This window comes from Pongo pygmaeus, chromosome 10 (assembly GCF_028885625.2).
Source record: "Pongo pygmaeus isolate AG05252 chromosome 10, NHGRI_mPonPyg2-v2.0_pri, whole genome shotgun sequence".
Lineage (NCBI taxonomy): Eukaryota > Metazoa > Chordata > Mammalia > Primates > Hominidae > Pongo > Pongo pygmaeus.
Window position 1 is genome coordinate 39801665 of NC_072383.2, and position 26417 is coordinate 39828081.

At 36.2% G+C, this 26417-nt stretch overlaps 1 protein-coding gene across 11 annotated transcripts in view; it reads left to right on the plus strand.

Annotated features, from left to right (window-relative positions):
* The window catches only part of PPHLN1 (periphilin 1), a 120516-nt gene that overhangs the window by 6893 nt on the left and 87206 nt on the right, over nt 1-26417 (plus strand). For 5 of the 11 annotated variants that reach the window (XM_054445306.2, XM_054445307.2, XM_054445312.2 and 2 more), the window contains 3 exons: nt 2828-2919; nt 16826-16990; nt 20076-20137. In XM_054445306.2, the coding sequence (XP_054301281.1) occupies nt 2828-2919; nt 16826-16990; nt 20076-20137 (319 nt within the window). Of the gene's footprint in view, nt 1-623; nt 757-2827; nt 2920-16825; nt 16991-20075; nt 20138-26417 lie in introns of all 11 variants that reach the window. The other 6 variants (XM_054445315.2, XM_063672639.1, XM_063672640.1 and 3 more) reach the window with 3 other exon arrangements.

Genomic DNA, 26417 nt, shown 5'->3' on the forward strand with positions numbered 1-26417 from the left:
GTTCTCCCCAGAGGCAATTGCTGTTGCATTCCCTTGTTACTCCCAGGAGTAGTCTGTACATATGCATATATATTCATACCTGGCCTTTTTACTGTGCTTTTCTTTGTTTAGCAGTGTATCTTGGCAGCCTTTTCATATTGTTACTGGGGTTACTTTTCTTTGAAATGGTTTGCAAAAATACTCCTTTTGTATAAATATACCTGATCAGTTTATAAAAGGAATACAAAATATTTCTTTTGTATAAATGTAACTGATTGGTTCAGCAATTTGTGCTATTTTGATGGATATTTAAATTTCTTTCAATCTTTGCTATGCAAGTGTACAAGTATACCTAGAAGTAGAATTGCCAGGTCAAAGCATATGTGTTTTTAAAATTTTAATAAATATTGCCAAATTCTTCCCAATCTGTAACCAATTATACTTCCTTTTTTTTATTTTTTATTTTTATTTTTTTTGAGATGGAGTCTCACTCTGTTGCCCAGGCTGGAGTGCAGTGGCGCAATCTTAGCTCACTGCAAGCTCCGCCTCCCGAGTTTATGCCATTCTCCTGCCTCAGCCTCCTACGTAGCTGGGACTATAGGCGCCCGCCACCACGCCCAGCTAATTTTTTGTATTTTTGGTAGAGACAGGGTTTCACTGTTTTAGCCAGGATGGTCTCGATCTCCTGACCTCGTGATCCGCCCGCCTCAGCCTCCCAAAGTGCTGGGATTACAAGCGTGAGCCACTGCGCCCGGCCAACTTCCTTTACTAACCTATGTAAGTGTTGCTTTCCTTAATCTCATCACTGCAGTTGGATTTTTGCAGAGCTTTTGGATGAAAATAAATATGCCATTATAGTTTTGGTTTTCATCTTCTTTATTTTGAAGGAGGTTGAACATCTTTTCAAAAGATTTTTAAGAGCCATTTGTATTTTTTTGTGAACTGTTTGCTTATGTCTGTTTTTCTTCTGGGTATAGCTATTGACGTTTTTCCCCTTTGATTTGACTTTACTTCATTGCTGTCACTGTTACTCTGTACTGTATCTTAAAAAGGATAAAATCTAACTCTTTAGACTGAAACCTTTAGTGGATTCAGTAAAGGTGGGGGAGGAGAAGTAATGTTGACAATTTACTTCCCTTTCAAGCTTCCATAATTCTTGCACCTAAGAGACTGATTGCTTGGAATCATACATTATTAAATGAGGTCTTATTGTAGACAGAGAATTCAGTTTTATTCATGCATAATGTTAAAAGCTAATTTTTTTCTCTTGAATGTGTATCTTGAGAAAAAGTTAATTTTTAATTTAAAGTAAGATTTCCTAGGCATCTTTGGCTAGTTAATTCATTATATTGGGTCTGTTTGTATTAGAAAGTATTATAGGTATGTTTTTGCAGAGAAAATTGGTTGCTTTGCTATAATAACATAAAAAAAAAGTTGCACCCTTCTTCCAGCCTTTAATTTTTCCTTAACTTAAACTAACTGAACCGTTAGAATTCTATAGCTGTTCTGTACTGTCAAAATGGAATAGCTATCTGTTTCCCCCTCCCTTAGTATTACATTATAAGGAGCCACCAAAAATCTTTTGACATTAAGTCTTTTTTGAAATGTATTTCTTCTTCACATATCTGTGCTCTACTTTCTATGTACTGAAAGGCACTAACTTACTACCTGGACCGTTTTCGTTTTTTGCTCATGGTGGTTCTTCTGTACATCAGGATGGTTCACAGTTGTTGGCTTAGAACCTGCTTCATGATTGCTTCACTTTCTCCTGGTGCTTCTCTGTTAACCATTTGTCATCCACTCCAGAAGTTGTCAAGCTACTGCCTGCAAGCGCTAGCCTGTTTTTGTAAATCCAATTTACACACTCATACATTTATGTATATTGTCTATGGCTGGAGATGTGAGTAGTTGTAAAAGAGATCTGTGACCTACAAGGCCGAAAATATTTGTCTGATCTTTTGAAGAAAAATTTGCCAACTTCTGATTTATAGTATTGCCATTTCGTGTAAATGGTCTCTTTTCCCGTACCCTATTCTCATTTTCTCGTTTGCCTTGTTTACCTTGTCTTTTGTCTGTTCAGTTTCTATTTTCATCTCTTCTTGTGGCTATATACCCTTGAATTCTTTAACACCGTATTCACCTTCCTCAAAGTAGGAAGCATTTATGAAAAGAATACACCCTCCCACTCCCCCTTCTCTGAATCCCGAACCTGAAAAATGTTGACAGAACTTTTAATTTCACATTTTGCGAGGAGGCTTTTGCATTAAAATAAATTTATAGTGTTAAAAAAATCAGGAGTGGTTTCTTTCAGGGATTGTTGAGTGTGTTTTTGCAGGATTGTTCTTTTAACACTTTTTTCAGTTAAAAACACATTATTTAACAGAGAGAGAGTAAATATATATTAAATGAAGACTGTAGAAAAGCAAAAAACTAATGTTATTTATACGAACTATTCACCAGGAAATAGGAATAGCTTTGCTGATCAGCCATTTAAACTATTCATTAAAATGAATCGTTTCTATTTTTTGCTATAGGAGAATGAAGAAGTATTTGTGGTCTGAAATGTTATGGATTTTCCTCCCGTAATTGGTGGCAACAATCTCTTTGAAGCTTTAAATAGTCTTGCCTAAGAAGGAAGATAGGGCTTTCCATGTTTTTTTTTTTTTTTAAAGAAAACCTCAAAATTGTTTGGAAGAAATATTTTTCCTTTTGGTCACTTTCATTTTTTTTTTTTTCTCTTAAGATCTCTGGAAAATATTTGTGTCGGAAAGTAATTATTTACTCCTTCCTTACCTTTTCTGTTACTTCCTAGTATCATAAAATCCATAATTCTTTTTTTTTTCTTTAGTGGCTTACAGAAGAGACGAAATGTGGTCTGAGGGACGATATGAATATGAAAGAATTCCGAGAGAACGAGCACCTCCTCGAAGTCATCCCAGTGTAAGTTACTCTTACATATTGAATGATTCAAAAACCTAGTGTCTGAGTTAATTTGATACACCAAAGCTAGGCCTATTAACAAAATCTTCAAGTGTCAGAAATTTACCAGTGTAGGTTACAAAAGAGATCAAGCTTATCTTTTAAAAGTTAAAAGTTCGAAAATAAAAGACAACATTTTATTTAAGAAGAAAACTTATTGTTTATATTTCTTGTTTACATTTCTAAAATGAAGGGTTTATATTGAATTTAATTTGTGAACAAAAATTACAGATTTTATAAAGATTATACCATCAGTTAGCAAAGAAGTATTTGAGTACCTGCTCCTGCTGTTATTGGCTGTTAACTATTTTTTTCTATATTCCTAAAAATGTTATAAATTGAATATATGAAATTCTAAAAGTAGGCTTTCATTCTAAGAGAGGAGAACTCTTCCTAGAGTGGAAACATGTTAATATCCCTTGTTAGGATTCCTGCAGGTGTGCTGTCCTGTGGTCAGGCAGTCTGGCTGGTAAGTAAGAATGCCTGGAGGCTCAGGGCCAGGCAGACAGGCAGCTTCTGGTGTGCTGTCCTACTTCTTGTCTCTTGTTGCTCTGGGAATTGGGAATTTTGAGCCAAGCCTTTTCTAAGCCCAAAGAACTTACTGTTTTGTTTACTATTTCCAGTGCTACATCTAGTACTAGCAGGTAATAGAAGCTCACTATTTATTTGAGTGAATATGTGTACTGACTCCCCAGAATCCCCTGTGGAGGTCTAAAGGAGGGTTTGGGGAAGGTCAAAAAGCTAACTTAAACTTTTGCACAGACCCATTCTAAGCACCAAGGGACTAAGGTTGTGGTGATAGTATATGAATATATTATAGATTCATTATATACCATCAAAAACCACAAATATTTATGTCTACATTAGTTATTTTTTACTTATGTAACATTTAATCCTATAGCCCACTTAGATGGGTAGTATCGTCTTTAGGTTTGTCGTTGTCCTAAATTACAATCCAGGTTGGGGTTGATTTAAAATGATTTAAGATGGAAAAAATAAAGATGCCCATTATACTTCAGGATGGCCAGACTTAATTATTCCTATATGTCATTTATTTCTAGGTTAATTTGTAAACTTCATGTTTTCAATCAAAATCCAAATGTTATTTATATTTTTTACTTGATAAGGTTATTCTGTAGTTTACCTGTAGCGAAAAGGGATGACTTTTTTCTTTATCTCCCCTCTCCCCTCTGCCACTCTGCCAAGGATATATACCATTAGGAATTTTTCTGTTTTTTTTTTTTTCTTTTTTCTTTTTTTTTTTTTTTTTTTGAGATGGAGTTTCACTCTTGTCACCCCAGCTGGAGTGCAATGGCGCAGTCTTGGCTCATTCACTCTTGTTGCCCAGGCTGGAGTGCAGTGGTGCAGGCTCGGCTCACTGCAACATCCACCTCCTGGGTTCAAGCGATTCTTCTGTCTTAGCTTTCTGAGTAGCTGCGATTACAGGCGCCCACCACCACCACACCTGCTTAATTTTTGTATTTTTAGTAGAGATGGGGTTTCACCATGTTGACCAGGCTGGTCTCGAACTCCTGACCTCAGGTGGTCTGCCCACCTTGGCCTCCCAAAATTCTGGGATTACAGGCATAAGCCACCACGCCTGGCCTCTTTTCTTTTTTTTGAGGCAGTCTTACAATGTAGCCCAGGCTGGAGTGCAGTGGTGCGATCTTGGCTCACTACGTCCTCTACTTCCCGGGTTCAAGCGATTCTTGTGCCTCAGCCTCCTGAGTAGCTAGGATTGCATGCCACCATGCTTGGCTATTTTTATTTTATTTATTTATTTATTTATTTATTTATTTATTTGGAGATGGAGTCTAACTCTCTTGCCCAGGCTGTTTTTATTTTATTTTATTTTAATTAATTAATTAATTTGGAGATGGAGTCTAACTCTCTTGCCCAGGCTGGAGTGCAGTGGTACAATCTTGGCTCACTGCAATCTCTGTGTCCTGGGTTCAAGCGATTCTCCTGCCTCAGCCTCCTGAGTAGCTGGGACTACAGGCCCAAGCCACCACGCCTGGCTGATTTTTATATTTTTAGTAGAGACGGGGTTTCACCGTGTTGGCTAGGCCGGTCTCAAATTCCTGACCTCAAGTGATCCACCCACCTCAGCCTCCCAAAGTGCTGGGATTACAGGCATGAGCCACTGCCACTGCACCCACATCTAAGTTTTGTATTTTTAGTAGAGACAGGGTTTTGCCATGTTGGCCAGGCTGGCCTTGAACTCCTGGCCTGAAGTGATCTGTCCACCTTGGCCTCTCAAAGTGCTGGGATTACACGCGTCAGCCACCACTCCTGGCCCCCTTAGGAATTTTAAATTCTGTGTTTTGAAGATACTTAAAAGGGTTTTCTGTGTGGTTATGCCATCAACTGGGCACCAGTTTGTAGGATTGTGTGCTTTATTACTTTGAGGCTGGGGAAAGCAGGTTATTGTATCGATTTAAGATTGTAAGATGAGTAGTGGACCCAGGGGATAAGGATGTTGAAGGTGCTGACCCAGAGAATTATTGAAGTAATACACCATTTGGTATGGGCTGATAAAGAAAGAGAGTGAGGCTGAGAGGGACAGGAAATTGAAAGAAATGAGTGGTTGAGGGACAGGAAAGGCTTAGAGAAGGCTTTGGTGTGGTAGAAAGATAGGCAATCGGTATTTTAGAGTGTGGAGTTTCCAAGATGGAACAGTTTTGAGTGAAGTTCAGTGTGTGACAATGAGAATAGAGAGCTAGTGTAAGTTACTGGAGTTGAGAGCAATGAAACTATTAGGATAGACTTTAGATTTGTGATTTAGATCAGAAGCTCTCAATCCTTGTTGTACGTTAAAATTTCCTAGAGAGCTCTTTAGTAACACCGTATGGGCCCCATCTTAGATAATTAAATTATTGTCTCTGTGGGTGTGATGTGGACCTCAGTATTGTTTAAAAGTTCAAGTGATTCTTACATGCAGAATTTAAAAAATACAGATGTATTTGAATTGAAGTCATAGTGACAGGAGTTGAGGTAAAAATGACAGGTGGTGGAAGACTTTAATGAATCAGCACATTGCAGAAAAATCTAAACAAAACCAAACATTTTCATTTAATACTATCTGTGTTTGTGTAAATATGAAACAGAGGCTTCTTATCCCTCATAAAATAATTTTATCAGAAGCAAGCAGGTAGGGAGATATTGTCCTTAAAATCAGACTAGATGTATTCAGCTGTCTCTTAAATGCCTAACTGGCTGCTTGGTTCCTCATGGAGGAGCCTAGATTGTTTTTCTCTTTTTGAGAGCACAGGACCTGACCAGACCTTGTGCAGGTTCATTTCTCTCCTTTTTCTTCAATTCCATTAGATTGGTCTTTCTGTTCCCCCAGTCAGCCTCTCCTAGTTTATACAAATCCTTCTTTCTGTATTTCCATATCCCTCCTTCCCAAGACTCAGGTGCATTTTTTTTTTCTGGTGAACTTGGCCTTATTTTGGTTAGTAATTTAAAGCCGCCTCTTTCCCTGAATACATTGTACCCCTTAGATGGCTCTTGAAAATTATCCCCTGTGCCTTCTGTGTTACACCTGCATCTTAGTTACATAAAGCATAGATTCTTAACCTTTTTTTGTGCCATGGATCCCTTTAGCAGTCTGGTGAAGCCTATGGATCCCGTCTCAGAATAACATTTTTAAATCTATAAATAACATGCACAGAACTAAGTGCACTTACATTTGAGAATGATTATCAAACTATTAAAAACCAAATTTGTGATATAGTAATACATAGTTCTTTAGTAGGTCGTTAAATATCAAAAGCTACTGGTGGTGGTTTCATTGCTGTAATTTCAAAGTAGTGATGAGTGTTACAAATGATATTTTGCAATACCTGTAACAGCTAGATGTAACATGGTATAAAATTATCTGTGATCTCTTTTGGTAACAAAGTCACAGATACATCCACTGCTGTTGTTATTATCTAAAGTTAGTTGAAAAAAGTAATTTTGTGTTCACATCTCATTTAATGGACCCACTGAATCTTTGGGTTAAAGTAGTTGAACTAGAAATGTAAATAGTTATACTTTCTTACTTTAATAAAAATATAACTTACTAAAAGTTTAAGGCTGAATACAGTGGCTCATGCCTATAATCTGAGCACTTTGGGAGTCCGAGGTAGGAGGATCACTTGAGCCCAGGAGTTGAGACCAGCCTGGGCAACAATGTGAGACCCTATCTCTACAAAAAATTTTAAAAATTAGCCATGCATAGTGGCGCATGCCTGTAGTCCCACCTACATTGGGAAGCTGAGGCAGGAGGATTGCTTGAGCCCAGGAAGTTGAGGCTGCAGTGAGCTGTGTTTTATGCCACTGCGTTGAAGCCTGGGCAACAGAGGGAGAGATCCTGTCTCCAAAAAAAAAAAAAAAAAAAGTTTAAAAATATTTGCTTAGATAATCTAGTTATTTTAAAAACCATATTAGCATATCATATTGATGTGTATGAGAAAGTTCATAAGAAGCATTATTTGTAAGAGCTTCAAACTGGCAACAAACCAGATGTCCAACAGTAAAGTTGACTAATTGTTTAAATTATACACTAATGAGAATAAATGGGCTACTGCCAGGTGCAACAACATGGATAAACTTCACAAATATTAAAAGAAAGAAGTCAGTCACAAGAGTTTATTCTGCGTGTTTCATTTTATGTAACATTCCAAAACAAGTGAAACTAGCTGGGAAAGTGGTTTCTTTTGGGAAGAGGAAGTAGTGACTGGGAGACCGCACAATGAACAATTTTGCTGCACTGGGAATATTCTCTTTTTTAATCTGGGTGGTATTTACACGTTGTGAAAATTTATCCATTTGTGATTTGTACACTTTTTTGTATGTATGGCATACCTCAAAAGTTTTGAAAAGGCAGATTTTTTGCATTTCTCTCCCTTTTTTTCTTTCTTTTCTTTTTTTTTTTTTTTTGAGACCGAGTCTTGCTCTATCACCCAGGTTGGAGTGCAGTGGCACGATCTCAGCTCACTGCAACCTCTGCCTCCTGGGTTCAAGCGATTCTTGTGCCTCAGCCTCTCTGAGTAGCTGGGATTACAGGCACCCACCACCACGCTTGGCTATTTTTTGTATTTTTAGTAGAGGTGGGGTTTCGCCATGCTGACCAGGCTGGTTTCGAACTCCTGACCTCAGGTGATCCACCTTGGCCTCCCAAAGTGCTGGGATTACAGGTGTGAGCCATCGTGCCCGGCTTCTCCCTTTTTTCTTAGTACACTCTTTGCCCCATTTATGATCAATTCTGATACAAAAGAAATGTATTTGAGGAACTACTAGATGTGATATAAAGTGCAACGTGAAGTGGTGACTGTTGGGAAGGTAAGGTACCTCCTGTAGTAGTATGCCCTTGTTAATAAAAGCAGCTGTTTTCTGAGTTTCTAGCCTTGATAAACCTGAAAAGACAATTGAACACTGATATACTTTGGTTTTGATGTTAAATTATACTTAATTTGAGTTTTGGCAATCTTATCCTCAATATACAGCTTAACAAATGTACCAGTCATTATTGTAGCACTTTATGGTATGCTTTTAAATTCTTTATGTATAAATAGTCACTTTTATAAGGGGCTTTCACAGAAATTTTTATTTGGCCTTAAACTTGGGTAGGTAGGTAGAAGACTAAAGTTCAATGAAGTGCACTACAGAGACTTTGTATGTAAATATATATGCTTCTTCTATAGGAAGGAAATCAGTCATCACAGAATATCTACACTTCTAGATACCTGTAAAGCTCTTGTTTTTAAAGCATGCTTTCTGTCTTTAAATCTATAATTTCTATGAGCTTAGTTATCTGATTTCCTAACCTTTATCAAGTTTTGTGACAGAATGGCATTTATTTATTCATTCATTCATTCATTCGTTCATATGTACATATGCACAGGGTCTTGCTATGTCACCCAGCTGAAGTGCAATGGAGCAGCCACAGCTCACTGCAGCCTCAGACCCCTGGGCTCCAGTGATCCTCTTACCTTGGCCTCCCAGATCGTTGGGATTACAGGCATGAGGCACCATGCCCGGCCCAGAATGGCTTTTAAATACATGTAAACTTCCACTTATGGGGGTCCAGCTTCTTAGCCTGTTGGGGAACAGATAGGTAGTATGGAACATTTTAATGAATCTGCAACATAAAATGTTGATTTTTTTCATTAGCTTATTTGAAAATGGGAGAGAAGTTCCAATTTCAGAATTTTTAAAAGTTGTAATATTTGGAAATTAGGATCAGAGCACTAGCAGTTTATATTCTGGGCAATTACAACAGAGCTGGGGCTGAAGCAGTCCTATCTGCTTATCCCTGCTTCATTTTTCTGTTTCTTTAACAAATACATTATTTTGCATTAAAAGATTTTTCTGGTTTTGGCAGCAGCAGGGAGAACGATATTGACTAGTAGTGATGTCAAGAGCAGCAACATGTTATTTTTCTGTCACATTTGTGGTAAATTTGAGTTACATAATTAGTTTTTGTAATAAAGTAGTTAAATAACAATATTTACTTCCTTAGATTAATTGAATCTTTTTTATAATTCTTGTCATTGTTTATTTCTCTCTCCTAGAGAGTTTGGCCAATCAAAAATAAATCCTTTAGTAAATCCAGAACATGATTTTGTTAGTATCTGAGCCTTTGTAGCGAACAGATGGGATGCATATCAGTTCCACCTGTTCTCAAATGTAAATGTACTCAAACCATAATCCAGAAATTTTTCTTTTGACCACCTTGACAGTCCGGTCTACTTAATTTAGTAATTCAGTTATATACATATTCCATATAACATTGTTTAAAATATATTAATGTTGAAATATTTTTTCTTTGCATTCTTATTTCATGAAACACTTTTATTCAGAATCTTCACAGGCATATTTAAATTTCTGTTCTTTTTATGCCCCACATATTATTATTGTTTTATACAGTCATCAGTGTTCATGTAAATTTTCCCATGTAAGTACAACTTCCCAATATTTTATTATGGAATTTTTCAAACATACATCAGTCAAAAGAATTTTTATAGTGACCATCCACATACTCCCCATTTAGACTCAACTATTAATATTTTACTAAACTTGCTTTATCATGTATTTATTCATGCTATTAATCCATCTATGTTTTTGAATACATTACAAAGTAAATTGTGGACAACAGTATCCTTCCCATTAACTACTCAAGCATACGTATTATTAGCTAGAGTGCAATTTTTTTAATAGTTTTTTTAATGGGAAAATTACATACATGAAATGTAAAAAAAGCGTTTCTTTGCTGAGTTTGATTTAGTAATGTTCCCTTGTGTAGAGTTGCCCTAAGAGGTGTTTTACTTTCTTTGCTGACAGAATTGCAAGGACTTAACTTTCTTTTTGTTGTCACTATTTTCAGAAGAAATGTGATCAATTCTTGGCTACATTCTCGAATAAGATGTCTTAGCGCTCTGGGTCAATATCAGTTTTCATGTTTTTGACCCACTGTCACCAAAAGACGTTAGAATGATTCAGAAACACCAATATTTCATTCAAGAATCAGTGAGTGAAATAAATCAACAAATGCTACAATAGAAATGTATGTCATAGACTATAGGGATCAGAGTTAGGAAATCATACGCTTATGAAAGCAAAAGCCTACCAGCCTGTGTAATAGAATATTTTAGTTAGATATGGTTTGTATGGTACTTTTCTGTAAAAAGCATGTGATGCCAGAAGTAAAATAAAATTGAGATAGCAGGGTATAATATATATATTATGGATGTGGTGCTTACTGTGTGCCAGGTGCTGTTCTAGGTGCTGGGAATAGAACAGTAAATAAGACCAATAAAGGTTTTGTAGGCTTACATTTGCATTGTAAGTTGATTGTGATAGGACAGAATGGCATTGATTATTTACATATACCATCGTATTTACTTACTTCTTTGGTAGGTTAGTGTGTTTTAGTTATTTGATGTTTTATAAGGGGAATTATCAAGCATATAATAACACACATTAATGTGATCAATTCCCAAAGGAGAAATCAATTATCAGCTTCATTGCCAATTTTGTTTTGTCTATGCTTCTACCGCTTTCTTCCCTCCTAGATTATTTTGAAGTAAAACCATGATACCACACTTGAAATGTCAATAAGTATTTCAATATGTGTTGCTAGAAGATAAAAATGTTTGGGGGGGGAAGGGCTTAATACTTTTATATTAATACTTTCATTTTAAATGATTTTATGTTAAAATGAGTAAACTTTAATGACATTGGAAAAGAAATATTTTTAAAGAAACATGGTAATTCATACAATTTTTACCTAGTTAATTATGAGATTTAACAACAGTGTGGATTTTTTTTTTTTTTTTTTTTTTTTTTTGAGACAGAGTCTTTCTCTGTTGCCCAGGCTGGAGTGCAGTGGCATAATCTCGGCTCACTGCAACCTCTGCCTCCCAGGCTCAAGCAGTTCTTGTGCCTCAGCCTCCCATATAGCTGGGATTATAGGTGTGTGCCACTAAACCTGGCTAATTTTGTGTATTTTTAGTAGAGATGGGGTTTCACTATGTTAGCCAGGCTGGTCTCGAATTCCTGGCCTCAAGCTGATCTGCCCACCTCAGCCTCCCAAAGTGCTGGGATTACAGGTGTGAGCTACCTTGCCCAGCCAGTGTGAAAAATTTGATACAGATTTTTATATCAAATCAAATAACCATCAACTTGGTGCTTTTACTTACTAAAATGAAAGCATTTCCTGTAACAGATAGTTATATTGGAATGTATGGCAAATTAAGAAGTAGCTGATTATTTTCTAACAAAACCATTTCACCATTTGGAAAACTAGGTATTTTATTCTGACCAGATTCTCATTAATGTAAGCAAACCAAAGAATTCTTATTACACACACTTAGAAGGTCTTGTAGTAGTAATCTTAGGGGTGAGACCTCACCCCTAAGATGATGACAGATTTGAAAGTTTAAATTTCACTGAAGTATAGCTTTCCAAAAGTATTTAAGTTTATGTGCAAGTTTTTTTTTAATATCTTGCCAGAGTAGGTAAATTATCAATAGATAGACCTTTTATTTCAAATGAGCTACATATACTTTTTATTTTTGGCCTGACTGATCATACCATTAATACTAACACTATTAATACTAACTTTGGAGTAGCAAATCCAATAAATTCTATGCATATTTTTTGGAAATTCTAGTAACATCCACAGAAAATTCTGATCTTTTTAATAAGGATACTTATATAATCATTAATATGTAGATATATATTAATATCTATATTAGTATGTAGATATTTTTAATAAACAGAAGCAGTGAAAATTGATACCATTGATTAAATTGAGATTTTATGTTTAAATTCAAGATTTGAAATATCTGCATTTGAAATAATAGAAATGTTTCAACTCCATTGAGTTTAGTTTTTGATTAATCGAAAATGACCCTGTTAACCTTTTAAGATATTCTTTATAAGTCATAATTTTTTTTTCTGGTTTGTATATTATGGTGCCATTGTTTTTCAAGGTATTTTCCTCTTTTTTCTTTCTATTTTTTATTTTTGTTTACTTATTTTTAACATTAAATTTTATTGTGTATATTTGAGATTCACAACATGATGTTATGGGATACATATAGATGCAGATACACATGGATGCATATTCATAGTACAGTGGTTACTGTAGTGAAGGAGACAAACATATTCATCATCCCACATAGTTACCTTTTTGTGTGATAAGAACACCTAAAATTTGTATATTTCACAAAAATTTCTAATGCAATACAATTTTATTAATTTTGGTCCTCATATTGTACATTAGAGCTCTAGACTTATTCATCTTACTTACCTATTTTGTATTCCTTGACTTACAATTCCCCATTTCTTCCCCTACCCATGGTAACCAGTTTCATCCTCTATCTCTGTGTATTTGAGCTCTTCTTTGTTTTTTTAAAATTCCACATATAAATGATTATCATGCAATATTTTTTTGTGTGTGTATCTAGCTTATTTCACTTAGCATAATGTCCTTCGGGTACATCCGTGTGTTGTAAATAGCAGTATCTCCCTCTTTTTATAAGGATGAATAATACTCCACTAATATATTTATATACCAGATTTTCTTGATCCGTTTGTTCATCCATGGGAACTTAAGTTGTTTCTAAATTTGGTAATTGTGAATAATGCTGCAGTGAACATGGAAGTGTGAATATCTTGAACAGGTGGTGATTTCATCGCCTTTGGGTATACAGTATACCCAGAAGAGGGATTACTGGGTCATGTGGTAGTTTTATTTTTACTTTCTCTAGGAATTTCCATACTGTTTTCCATAATGGCTGTACCAATCTGCATTCCCACCAACAATGTACTAGGGTTCTCTTTCCCTCATACCCTCGCCAACATTTGTTATCTGTTGTCTTTCTGACCATAGCCATCCTTAAGGGTGTGAGGGGGTATCTCATAGTGGTTTTAATTTGCATTTTCCCTATGGTTAGTGATGTCAAGCACCTTTTCATATACCTGTTGACCTTTTTTTAAAAAAATTATTATTACTTGGAGATGGCATCTCACTCTGTTTTCCCAGGCTGGAGTGCAGTCACCAGTCAGCTCACTGCAGCCTTGAACTCCTAGGCTCCAGGGATCCTCTCACCTTAGCCTCCCAAGTATCTGCGATTACAGGTGTGAGCAGCTGCGCCCAGCTGGCTTTTTTTTTTTTTTTTTTTTTCTTTTCAACTATGCTAGCATCCTGGTATAGTCAACATAGAGTTGGCATGAACCAGGGCCAGAATGCCAATCAGCTATTGGCTACTGTTCTCCCAGCAGTGTAATGCTTGCCTAGGTACAAGGCAACCTAGGAAGCTGCCTACAGCTGGGGAGCTGGCCATTTTTATGTCTTCTTTGGAGAAATGCCTGTTTATGGTCTTTGTCCATTTTTAAATTGACTTTTTGCCAATATCTTTCTAAAATGGAGGTTCCAAACATTTCAGTAGTACCTTAAGTCTGTATACCTATGTTAGCATACAGAAAGGAAAATTACATGTTTACAGCTTAATGTAAGATTTGCATAAGAATTTCAGTGTTGTTATTTGTATTCATGTCTGGCAATGCAGGTAATAAAAATACTGTTTGAATTTCAACAATATAATCTTTTTGAAAGGGGCGGGCACGGTGGCTCATGCCTGTAATCCCAGCACTTCGGGAGGCGTAGGCAGGTGGATTACTTGAGGTCAGGAATTCGAGACCAGCCTGACCAATACGGTGAAATCCTGTCTCTACTAAAAATACAAAAATTAGCTGGGCATGGTGGCATGCACCTGTAATCCCAACTACTCGGGAGGCTGAAGCAGGAGAATCACTTGAACCTAGGAGGTGTAGGTTGCAGTGAGCTGAGATTGCACCACTGCACTCTAGCCTGTGACGCAGAATGAGACTCCATCTCAAAGAATTTGAAAGGGAAATTCTGAATTCTTTGCCACTCATCATAGATTTTATTGGGAACAAAAATCCTTGAATGATATACCTGGATAAGACATGAACGCTTTAAAAATACAGCCCTCTTTGCTACAGGCTCCTGCAGTCATCTTTGTTTCCTTAAATCTTTTCATATAGCTAGGGAGTTTTCTTTAAGATTAGGTATCTACAGAGCAGAGATAGTATAATATATAATGTCCATATATTTGAACACTTTCTCGAAATACCAACTTGATCTTAATAGCCAGATATAAGAGCTGTCATTGAATTTTTTTTCTTTTGCTGATTAAACAACTTTTATTTTTATTTTATTTATTTTTTTGAGATGGAGTCTTGCTCTGTTGCCCCAGCTGGAGTGCAGTGGTGCAGTCTCAGCTCACTGCAACCTCTACCTCCCGGGTTTAAGTGATTCCCCTACCTCAGCCTCCTGAGTAGCTGGCACTACAGGCATACACACCTCACCTGGCTAATTTTTTTTTTTTTTTTTTTTTAGTAGAAACGGGGTTTCACCATGTTGGCCAGGCTGGTCTCAACCTCGTAACCTCAAGTGATCCACCTGCCTTGACCTCCCAAAGTGCTAGGATTACAGGCATAAGCCATCATGCCCGGCCTTAAACAACTTTTAGAATGATTGTTTTCATTTACCTCAGTTGGTAAAGCAATTTTTTTAAATAAGTAACTAAATGTGATTTGAATTTTACTTCTGCCAAAGTTTTACCAAATACATTTTACAATCCCCAAATAACTTTCTAATAACTGGGGCAGTTGAACAAAGGAACAGAGTGCTTTGTAAAATAATAAGCTCTCTATTCATAGAAGTGTTTAGGCATGCATACTCACCCCACCATCCCTCCAAATAATCGTATACAAACAAACAAGGATATTGTGTAATGGATTGTTATGGTTTATTGGAATTTGGAGAAGTCAGTTATTCTGATTTTATGAGTGACAAATTTTCAATTAGAAATGATGTAAATTGTAATTTTACTAATTTTGGCTTAATGCCAGTTTCTTTTTTTTTGGCAGCTTAGTATTTACTTAAATTTAATTGAAATCTCTGTGAAAGGTAGTTTGTAGAAGAATGAGTCAATATAGTCATTTGTGTATCATTTTATGTAAATGTAGAATATATCTTATAATTTAATATCTAACATACTAAAGGAGGTAACCACCTTAGATCCCCATGGGAAAAATTAGTTAGATCTTTTAAGCTCTCAAATAAATACAAACTACTGATTTTATTTTTTCCTGACCTATTGACAAATTTCCTACCTATTGAGAGATTTGAATAGTATATAGTCATTTAAGAACAATTGAATTGTTGTAGTCATTAGGGCTAAGAAGTAATTTAAGGAAACAGTTTGAGGTACTTAGTATTTTTTTCCGTAGATTTGCACAGTAGTAATCAATATAGCAAACATTTTTTGAGCACTTAGTGTGTGCCTGAACACAGTACTAAACACTTTGCATTCCATTTCTCATTTAGTCCTCACAATGCCATGAGGTAGGTGTTAGTATTAATTTCATTTTACAGGCTTGGGATGATAGATAAACAGCTCTGAAGGTTGGGCTTTATATTTTGTAAGTTTTATTTTTTTCCAGATTAGTTAATTCATATTGATCTTACATTATATCAGGCTTTACAGTTTTTTTTAAAGATATATCTCTTTTGATATTGATTGATGTGCCATGAATGCCCAAGACCAGATTATGTAGAGATATATGTTCTGTAGCTCTCTGCTTCTTTCTGTGGATAATCGTTTTTGTTATTTTATAGCAGCTACTAACCTAAGACATATATTCTCCCTGTGTCCAATTCCCCAAGTCTCACAAAAAACCTACTCATTTTTTAAAACATTAACAATGTATTCCAGTACTTTGAAAATTAGTTCAAATTTTATATCAGCTTTTATTTTGCTTCTAGACCTGTAAAGCCAAAGGCTCTCCTCCCTCCATTACTGCTGGAAAAATAGCAAAATGTTTCCTTTTGATCATTCTAGCTCAATATCATCATTAGCTGTTGCTCGTGTGTAAATAGCTTATATTTCTTCTAAATAGTATAGTAGACCAAATATGAGAGCTGTCTTACATAATTTTATTTCTAAAATTGTTAGGCAATTAGGGATAGAGCTACTGTAACATTCTGTCTTAAGTTTATTTTTTATTAAAATGATAATATTGTATTTTTTCTTTTACTTATGATTGGTTTTCGCATTGCTGCATGTCATTTTGAACACCTGGCTTTCTTCATTGAACAACTTGATTTCCTTTAATCCACGTGAAGACCTTAGTATTAGTTATATTTATGTTATTTCATTAATGCTTTTGTTTATACATTTAGCTCATTCGATTAAGGGTAAGAACTCCTGTGCTTTTTAAAAACCTTTCCAAAACCAAATAGAGAAATTAGTGATTTGTATATATTTCTTTTTGTCTGTTTTAGGATGGCTACAATAGACTAGTTAATATTGTGCCAAAGAAACCACCACTGCTAGACAGACCTGGTGAAGGAAGCTACAATAGATATTACAGTCATGTTGATTACCGAGACTATGACGAGGGCCGCAGTTTTTCTCATGATCGAAGAAGTGGTCCACCTCACAGAGGAGTATGTAAATTTCCCCCATGTACTAATTGTTATTTCTTATAAGTTTAAAATTAATGTAATTTAAAAATTTATGTGACGGCCGTGAAAGCAGTTGAATAAACACTTTCTGCTTGATGCTCTCATGTGAATTGCCTGCTGGAGCTGTCAGATGGGACCTAATAGTCAAGAATCTTGGGGTACTGGACAAAGTAGGTAAGCACTCTGGGTGGCACTATCTAAATGAAATTAATTCCAACCAGCCTGCTTTTATTATTCCCCTAAATTGGCAGGGATTTGCAAAACCATTTAAAGGTAATCTATTGTCTTGGTACTTAATAAGTGATGAGCAGGTGGTTACCATTTCTTCCTAGATAACTCACGTAATTTTTTTTTTTTTTTTGAGACAGAGTCTTACTCTGTCCCCCAAGTTGGAGTGCAGTGGCGCAGTCTCAGCTCACTGAGCCTCCTGGGTTCAAGTGATTCTCCTGCCTCACCCTCCCGAGTAGCTGGGATTACAGGCACATGCCACCGTGCCTGGCTAATTTTTGTATTTTCAGTAGAGACAGGGTTTCAGCATGTTGGCCAGGCTGGTCTTGAACTCCTGACATCAAGTGATCTGCCCACCTCGACCTCCCAAAGTGTTAGGATTATAGGCGTGAGCCACCACTCCCAGCCTAAAGTCTATTTATTAACTGAGATTGGAAAGCACTCAAAACATCGTCATAGGAAGCAATTTAAAAATGTTAGCTGGCTGGGCGTAGCGGCTCACACCTGTAATCCCAGCACTTTGGGAGGCTGAGGTAGGTGGATCACCTGAAGTCAGGAGTTCGAGACCAGTCTGGCCAACATGGTGAAACCCTGTCTCTACTAAAAATACAAAAATCAGGCAGTTGTGGTGGTGGGTGCCTGTAATCCCAGCTACTTGGGAGGCTGAGGCAGGAGAATTGCTTAAACCTGGGAGGTGGAGGTTGCAGTGAGCCGAGATCGCGCCACTGCACTCCAGCCTGGGCAACAGAGCGAGACTTTGTCTCAAAAAAAAAAAAAAAAAGTTAGCTGCTATTATTACTACTACAACTCGCTTCTCTTGAGCATTCTTAATAATCTAGAAGTATGTATTTAATGTTGCAGTAATCTGTAATTGAACTTAATACTACTCCTTGATGGAATTCCTCTGTCCTACCTTGCATGTTTTCAGTATTCCTTAGCTAGGTTGTTTTCCCACCTTTTCTCTTTTTCCCCCTTTCCTACTGTATAATATGACAATTAACAGTACATATTCAAACCCTGTTTATAAAATAATTTGACCTCACATTGGCTGTTGGAATTAGTTTTCATACTTTACGCTTGAAGAAATGGAGGTAAGGTGATTTACTCAGGATCGGTATGTATGGGAGTCTGGTTTCTCTTACCACTGCATCATAGTGACCCCTAACAATTCCAAAGTCGTAATGAGACTATTCAGTGTTTTCTCGTGTTTGTTTCTAAAGTTTGGGGTTTTATAGCTTTCTTAGTTTTCACAGAATTGATTTTTATTTTATTCAGCTTTTGAATGTCATGCTGCTTTTTTGTGGTCCTCATATTTATTAAATTTTTATTTTATTTCAGTAGCTTTTGGGGTTCGAGTAGCTTTTGGTTACATGGATGAGTTGAATAGTGGTGAAAGTTTGAGATTTTAGTGCACCGTCTCAGTTGTTACCACTTTTATGAAAATCCTATGTGAGTTTTCTGTTCGTTGGACCAGTTTGTATTTGAAACCTCATGAAAATGATTTTTTTTTCTAAAAACTTGTAGCATAATAAAGCTTCAATGGCAGTTTCTTCTAATATTGTTACCAATTGTGTTTGTCTTTATACTTTTGTGTGTATAACATTTTTTCTTTAAATTCTTTTCAAACAAACAACAAGCATACTTGTGATCATTAAGAGTCTCATGACACTAATTCTTATATAGAGTTCAGTTATGTAATGCAAACAGATTACTTGATTTAATATTTTATTAGCACAGTTAAGTTTTGAATTGCGTTTATATTTAATGTTGAGATGGAAAATGATTATATTTTATTTATATAAGAATAGAGTGTGTGATGCTAAAGAGGAAGATGAGGATATTTATTTTAGATAAATCCGTTTTCCTGATATGTAATTTGCATATTGTATTATTCTATGTATAATTTTATTTATTTATTTTTTGAGACAGAGTCTCATTCTGTTGCCCAGGCTGGAGTGCAGTGGCACGAACTTGGCTCACTACAGCCTCTGGCTCTTGGGTTCAAGTAATTCTGCCTCAGCCTCCCGAGTAGCTGGGACTATAGGTGCACGCCATTGTGCCCGGCTAATTTTTGTAGAGCTGGGGTTTCACCATGTTGGCCAGGCTGGTCTCGAAATCCTGAACTCAAGTGATACACCGTCCTTGACATCCTGAAGTGCTGGAATTACAGGCATGAACCACTGCACCTGGCCAATTCTGTGTGTAATTTTAAAGTAATTTGGTGTGGATTGCTATATGGTTCTTTTTTATGTACCTTTGCAAATATGTCTTAGAGAACAAAATGTGCTTGCTTTGATTAATTTTAAATTTATTTAAACTTAAATTTAAATATTATTCTGATATAGATGATCAATAAGTGACAGTTTCTTATATTGTTTCCAGTTTGGTTTTTAATTGAAAATAAGGTGAGAAAATAAAACTTGAGCAGGAAAAATGGGAAAGTAGCAAGTTTTTCATTGGGCTTGAATCTGAAAATTGGTGAGAGAACTTGACAGAAGGAAAAATGTGAGGTTGAGAAATGTGTGCTTTTTTAAATTTAGACTTTGTCCTCAAATAGCCGTTTACTGTTGTTATATTGATATATGTATCTTTGGCAATTAGGTTGTTTGAGTCTACCAAAGAAATAATTTAAGCATTTTAATAGAGATAAATGGTACCACAGGTTCTCAGTCAGTCTACTCTTTCAGTTGTTGAAATGGATGACTTGCTGAATGTTTTTCCCTTTTTATGCCTTTGAAGTTTAGGGAAATTCAGTCTAGTTTCTGGTAGTATTGTTAGATATATCCCACTTGTCCAAAATAATGTAAACAAATAGCTAAGTAGCTTTTTTATGTTACAGGATGAATCTGGTTATAGATGGACAAGAGACGATCATTCTGCAAGCAGGCAACCTGAATACAGGTAAAAGGATAAAAATAATAGCATAAGTACTTTGATACTTGACTCACCGAGATGTCTGCTTTGGAAATATAGACTCAAGGCACATAGATGAAATATTTTACCGGGATTTTAAATTTTGAAAGCAACAAGCATTATATTCTTTTTGTGACTATGTAGAATATTAGCACTGATAACTAGTGTTCCACATCTCTTGGCATTTTGTAACTCATAAAAAAAATTTAAAAATATTTGGGCCTGGTGCGGTGGCTCACACTGTTAATCTCCGTGCTTTGGGAGGCCAAGGCGGGCAAATCACTTGAGGTTAGGAGTTTGAGACCAGCCTGGCCAACATGGTGGAACCCTGCCTTTACTAAAAATACAAAAAAAAAAGAAAAAAAAATTAGCTGAGCATGGTGGCGGGTGCCTGTAATCCCAGCAACTCAGGAGGTTGAGGCAGGAGGATTGCTTGAACCTGGGAGGTGGAGGTTGCAGTGAGCTGAGATCGTGCAGCTGCACTCCAGCCTGGGCAACAGAGTGAGACTCCGTCTAAAAAAAAAAAAAAAAAAAAAAAAACTATTGTGATTTAGTTTTGCAATCTAATTATTAAATTATTAATGTGTGGTATGGATTATGAGGTTTGCTTAATTAGAATTTGATTTGATAGGTTTGCTTAATTAGAAAGTAAGGCATTTTTTTCAGAAGTATTCTGGAAATATTTGGGTTCTTACAAAGTCTGTTATAAGGCATCTCAGTTTCTTTAATTAATAAAGTTCTTTTGGGAAACACATTTTGCAAGGGCCTCAATCATTGTTGGCTTTGATTACTTACAGAGGGCATCTAATAGAATAGTTGTGGGAAGGAAACGATGGACACATTTAAATCGATTGATAGTTTTTGTTTTTAAATGACATCACAGTGGTGGCATTGAAAGTTGTGAAAGGAGCCTTGTAGGGATTTCTTATGAACTATCAGGGAAAATAACCCCAGTCTCATAGAGAGTGGCAAGGCATCAACTGTCACAACTCCAAAGATGCCAAAAGTAGACAAGATTCAGTGGATCAGAGCAAGACAGATTTTTATTCACAGCACAGCAGTCAGCCGGAGGATCAGCATTGTAGTGTAGGTTCCCTGTCCTCAAATCCCACGGGGCGATGTGATAGGCACAGATGGTGACTATGCACACAGTGGGATACACCGTGGCTGTGGAACCCAGGGGCAAGAGCTTGGTACCTTTTGTAGAAAGCAGAAAGCAAGCTAGTCCTCCTTTCCCTGGGAGTGACCTGCCATAGTAGTCACATTGTGGTCACCTTAACCTATTTAATCGTTTCTGTAACCAGCTACAGAAACTGTTCAGTGTCAGTGGATAGTTAGGTCTTGGAATTTGGCATACGTGGCAATTATGTGCAGGGACATTCCGAACCCATGGCAGACTGTTTCTTCCAAAAGAAACAATAGAATAGATGCCGAAAAAAATGCTTTGATAAAATTAATCACTAAGTAGTTATAAAAATAGCCAGCTGGGAATGGAAAGAGAATTTCCTTGACCGGGTAATTGGGCATTTGCTGTACTGAATGGTAAAATTAGAAACATTTGCTTTAAAATCAGAACAAAACAATGACACCTAGTCACTGCTTCCACTCAACATGGTAACAACGCCTACAGTAAAGGGAAAAATAAATAAGTTGTAAGAATTAGAATGAAAAACACAACTACTTAAAGATAATATAATTATGCAGAAAATCTAGAAAAGTCTATAGACTGTAAGAACTATTAGGAAATTAGCAAGGTTCAATGTAATAAGATCAACTATCAGCATAAATTAGAAAATTTGTTTTCAAAATACTATAACATGAAAACTGTAATGAGTGATAGGAATAAACTCACCAAAAGTGTATGAGGCCTATACAAGGAAATTACAAGTCATTTCTAAAGGAAATAAAAGTAAATCAGAGTAAAAGGAGAATCATGACATCCTTAGCGAGGAAGACTCAGTATCATATAAATGTCAGTTCTCCTCAAATTAAGGTGATAATTCAATTTGGTTCCAGTCAAAAATCAAAATTTTTTTTATTTTTTATTTTGCATGGAAGTTGACAAGTTGATTTTAAAACTAATATGAAAGAGTAAAGGGCTAAATGGCAAAAATGCCTTGAAAAAGATGTGAAGACTCAAGATACCATACGTGCATAATTATAAAGCTGTAGTGATGTAAACAGTGTTGTATTGTTGATGTCAAATAGACCAGTGAAACAGAATCTGCAAATAAACCTAGATATATCTGGAGTTTGGGGTACGGTAGCAGTGGCATTACAAATCCAATGGAGAAAGAATGAACTTTTCAATAAATAGTGTGCTGGGACAAACATTTCAAAAACATGACATTGGAAGCTGATATATCCAAATAATATCTGACATAATTAAGACCTATGTGAAAGGCAGAATTGTAAAACACTTAAAAATTAGATCAGCTAGTGGCTTATCTTTCTCCTCCAAAGAAATTTATTTTAGCTTAATTGTTTTTATTTATTTTTATTATTTTTTATTTGTATAAATTTGATGGATATGAGTGCAGTTTTGTTACATGACTATATTGTGTAGTGGTGAAGTCTGGGTTTTTAGTGTATCCACCACTTGAATAATGTATATTGTACCCATTAAGTAATTTCTCATCCCTCACTCGCCTCCCACCCTTCCAAATCTGTCTCTCATTCCACTATGTCCATATGTACACATTATTTAGCTCCCACTTATTAGTGAGAAGGGAGAACATTCAGTCTCTGACTTTATGTTTCTGAGTTGTTTCACTTCAGATAATGGCCTGCAGTTCCATGCATGTTGCTGCAGAAGACATGATTTCATTCTTTTTTATGACTGAATAGTATGCCATTGTATATATGTACTACATTTTCTTTATCCAGTCATCCATTGACGGACATTTAGGTTGATTCTATATCTTTGCCATTGTGATTTTTCAGTTTGTAAAATAACAGTTTTTATGTTAATTTTAATTTTCTCTTCCTGTCTTTTTTAAATAACATTTTGTGTATGTATATAAAATTTTACATAAATGAAATAAAAACATATATAAATATCTAATCCCCACAGCCATGATAACATCTTGGTATAAGTTCTTCTATATTTTTCTCTATATTCATAAACATTTAGGGTTTTTGATCATTCAATTGAGTCTTTTTTTGTTGTTTGTTTTGAGACAAAGTTCTGTCGCCTGGGCTTGAATGCAGTGGTGTGATCACGGCTCCCTGTAGCCTTGATCTGTCAGGCTTAAGCATTCCTCCTGCCTCAGCCTCCCGAGTAGCTGGGACCACAGGTGTGTGCCACCACACCCATCTATTTTATTTTATTTTGTTTTTTAACTTTTTTGTAGAGATAAGGTCTCACTTTATTGCCTAGGATGGTGTTGAACTCCTGGGCTCAAGCGATCCTCCTGCCTTGGTCTCCCAAAGTGCTGGGATTATATGCATGAGCCATTGTTCCCGGCCAAATTGAGTCTTTTTAATGGTCAAGTAATAGTCCATGGTGAGGATATGTCAAATAATTTAGCTGGTCACTCTGTTTACAGTACAAAACAGTGCTGCAGTAAATTCTAGTACATAATATTTTCATGAAATAGTACTTTAGTTTTTACGAGATAGGTTACTAGAAGCAGAATTTCTGGGTCAGTGGGCATATATATGTATTTTAAATATTAATAGATGTCAGTTTGCCGCTAAAAATGGTTTAACACGTGTGTTTTATTTTTTTAATAAAAATCTTAACATTTTAATTTAGATAATTAGTTTATTTTTCTTTATTTACTAATATAAGTAGTTTGAAATTTCCTTTAAGTAGTGCCATGACAGTATCCCATGATTCTGATATATAGTAATTTACACAGATTCTGACATACTGTATTCTAATTATTCTGTGATCACAATGTTGCCTGTACTGTAATTTTACTTTCAAAATCCATTGATTATTAATGGTTCATTAGTTGATCAGCTTCCGTAACTATACCATCGGCATTAAAACAAGGTATATTCTCTGTTTTCAGAGTATGGAGTTCATTCTGTATGGTATATTCATTCATTTATTAAATATTTCTTTTGGTATCTGATATGTCAAATGCTCTTCTAGTCTCTGGGAATATAAAGCCTCTGTCTTCATGTAGCCTACATTTTAATATGAATTATACATATTTAACAAATAACAAAACATAATTTTTATGAAGAAAAAGCAGGGAATAGAGAGTATTTGTACTGTCCACACCTGCCTGTGTCTTCACTTGATGTCTGAGTATCTTCAATAATGTCTCAGGTGTTATGCTATCACAGTAGCTATAGCTTTTACTGCCTGGCATCTATCTGGCTTCTGTAAGCTGTTCTCTATATCAGGTGGGCTCATTGACGATTTCCTACTTGAAAGACTTTGTGAACAGAAAATAGCTGTTGTTGTAGAAAAAGATTTAATGCATTGTAAACCATGCAAAGAGAATTGTTATATCTATTGGTAATGTTCTGAGCAATTAGGAAAGCCATGTCAGTATTTTTGTTTTTGTCAGTGGGGTGTACAAAGTGATTCTTTGTGCTGTAGGAAGAAAATATTAAAAGATTTGAAAAATTGACCAGGTGCAATGGCTCATGCCTGTAATCCCAACATTTTGGGAGGCTGAGGCAGGCAGATCACGTGAGGTCAGGAGTTTGAGACCAGCCTGGTCATTATGACAAAACCTCGTCTCCACAAAAAATACAAAAATTAGTCAGGCGTGGTGGCACACACCTGTAGTCCCAGCTACTCGGGAGGCTGAAGCAGGAGAATCACTTGAACTCAGGAGATGGAGGCTGCAGTGAGCTGAGATCACCCATTGCACTCCATCCAGCCTGGATGACAAAGCGAGACTCTGTCTCAAAAAAAAAAAAAAAAAAAAAGAAAAAGAAAAATTGCAAGAATAACTGAAAGAACTCCTGTAACCCTTCACTAGAGATTTCATTAATGTCTCCAGAAATGTCCCCAGTAATGTGCTTTATAGCAAAAAAATTTAATCTGGGCTCATAAATCACATTTTCATAAGCTTCTTCAATCTGGAACAGCTCCTTAGTCTTCCCTTGATTTTTATGGTTTAGTGTTTTTGGCAAGATGAATACAGGGCAAGTTTTTTTTTTTTTTTTCTTTCTCAGTTTAGGTTTGTCCAGTGTTTCTTCATGATTAGACATTAGGTCTAGATTATACGTTTTTGCCAGGACAGTTCCTGAAGTGATGCTGAATTCTTTTTTTTTTTTTTTGAGATGAGGTCTCACTCTTGTCACCCAGGCTGGAGTGCAATGGTGTGGTCTCGGCTCACTGCAACCTCTGCCTCCCAGATTCAAGTGATTCCCCTGCCTCAGCCTCCGAGTAGCTGGGACTACAGGCATGTGCCACCACCCCTGGCTAATTTTTGTATTTTTAGTAGAGACGAGGTTTCATTATGTTGGCCAGGCTGGTCTTGAACTCCTAACCTCGTGATCTGCCCGCCTTGGCCTCCCAAAGTGCTTGGATTACAGGCATGAGCCACCGCGCCCAGCCGCTGAATTCTTTTTCTTCCTATAGGCTGCACCTGTTGTTGTTTGTGCCGTTATTGGTATAGTTGACTTTTATCACTTGTTTAAGATGGAGTCTGCAAAGTTTCTTTACTGTTGAGTTGTCCTTCTCCCTGAAATTGCTTTGTGTGGAGATACTTTGAAACTATATGATTAAATCATTTCCTGTTCCACTTTCAGCTGCTAGTTTTAGCATCCACTGATGGGTTTTGCCTGAGTTAATTATTAATATTATGGACATAGTATTTATGTCCCCCCAAATTCATGTTGAAACCTGAGCCCCCCATTGTGATAGTATTAGGAGGTTAGGCCTTTTGGGAGGTGAGATCTGGTCATAAAGGTGGATTCCTCATGAATGGGATTGGTGCCTTATTAAGAAGAGACATAAGAGCTTGCTCTCCACCATGTGAGGATACAATGAGAAGACAACCATCGTCAAACCAGGAAGAAAGTCCTCACTGACACCAGATCTGCCGGTAACTTGATCTTGGATTTCCCAGCTCCAGAACTACGAGAAATATAAATAGTTTGTTGTTTAAGCCTATGATAATTTGTTATGGCAGTCCAACCCTACTAAGACAAATATAATGGGCTTTAATGGGTGGTTAGCCCATTCTTTCTATATTTATTATGCTGGCATTCTATTGTAAGGAAGAACATTCTCCTCACCTCTTTACCCCCTTAAAACAGACAAAACTTTGTTTATATATGTATGGACTAATAGATG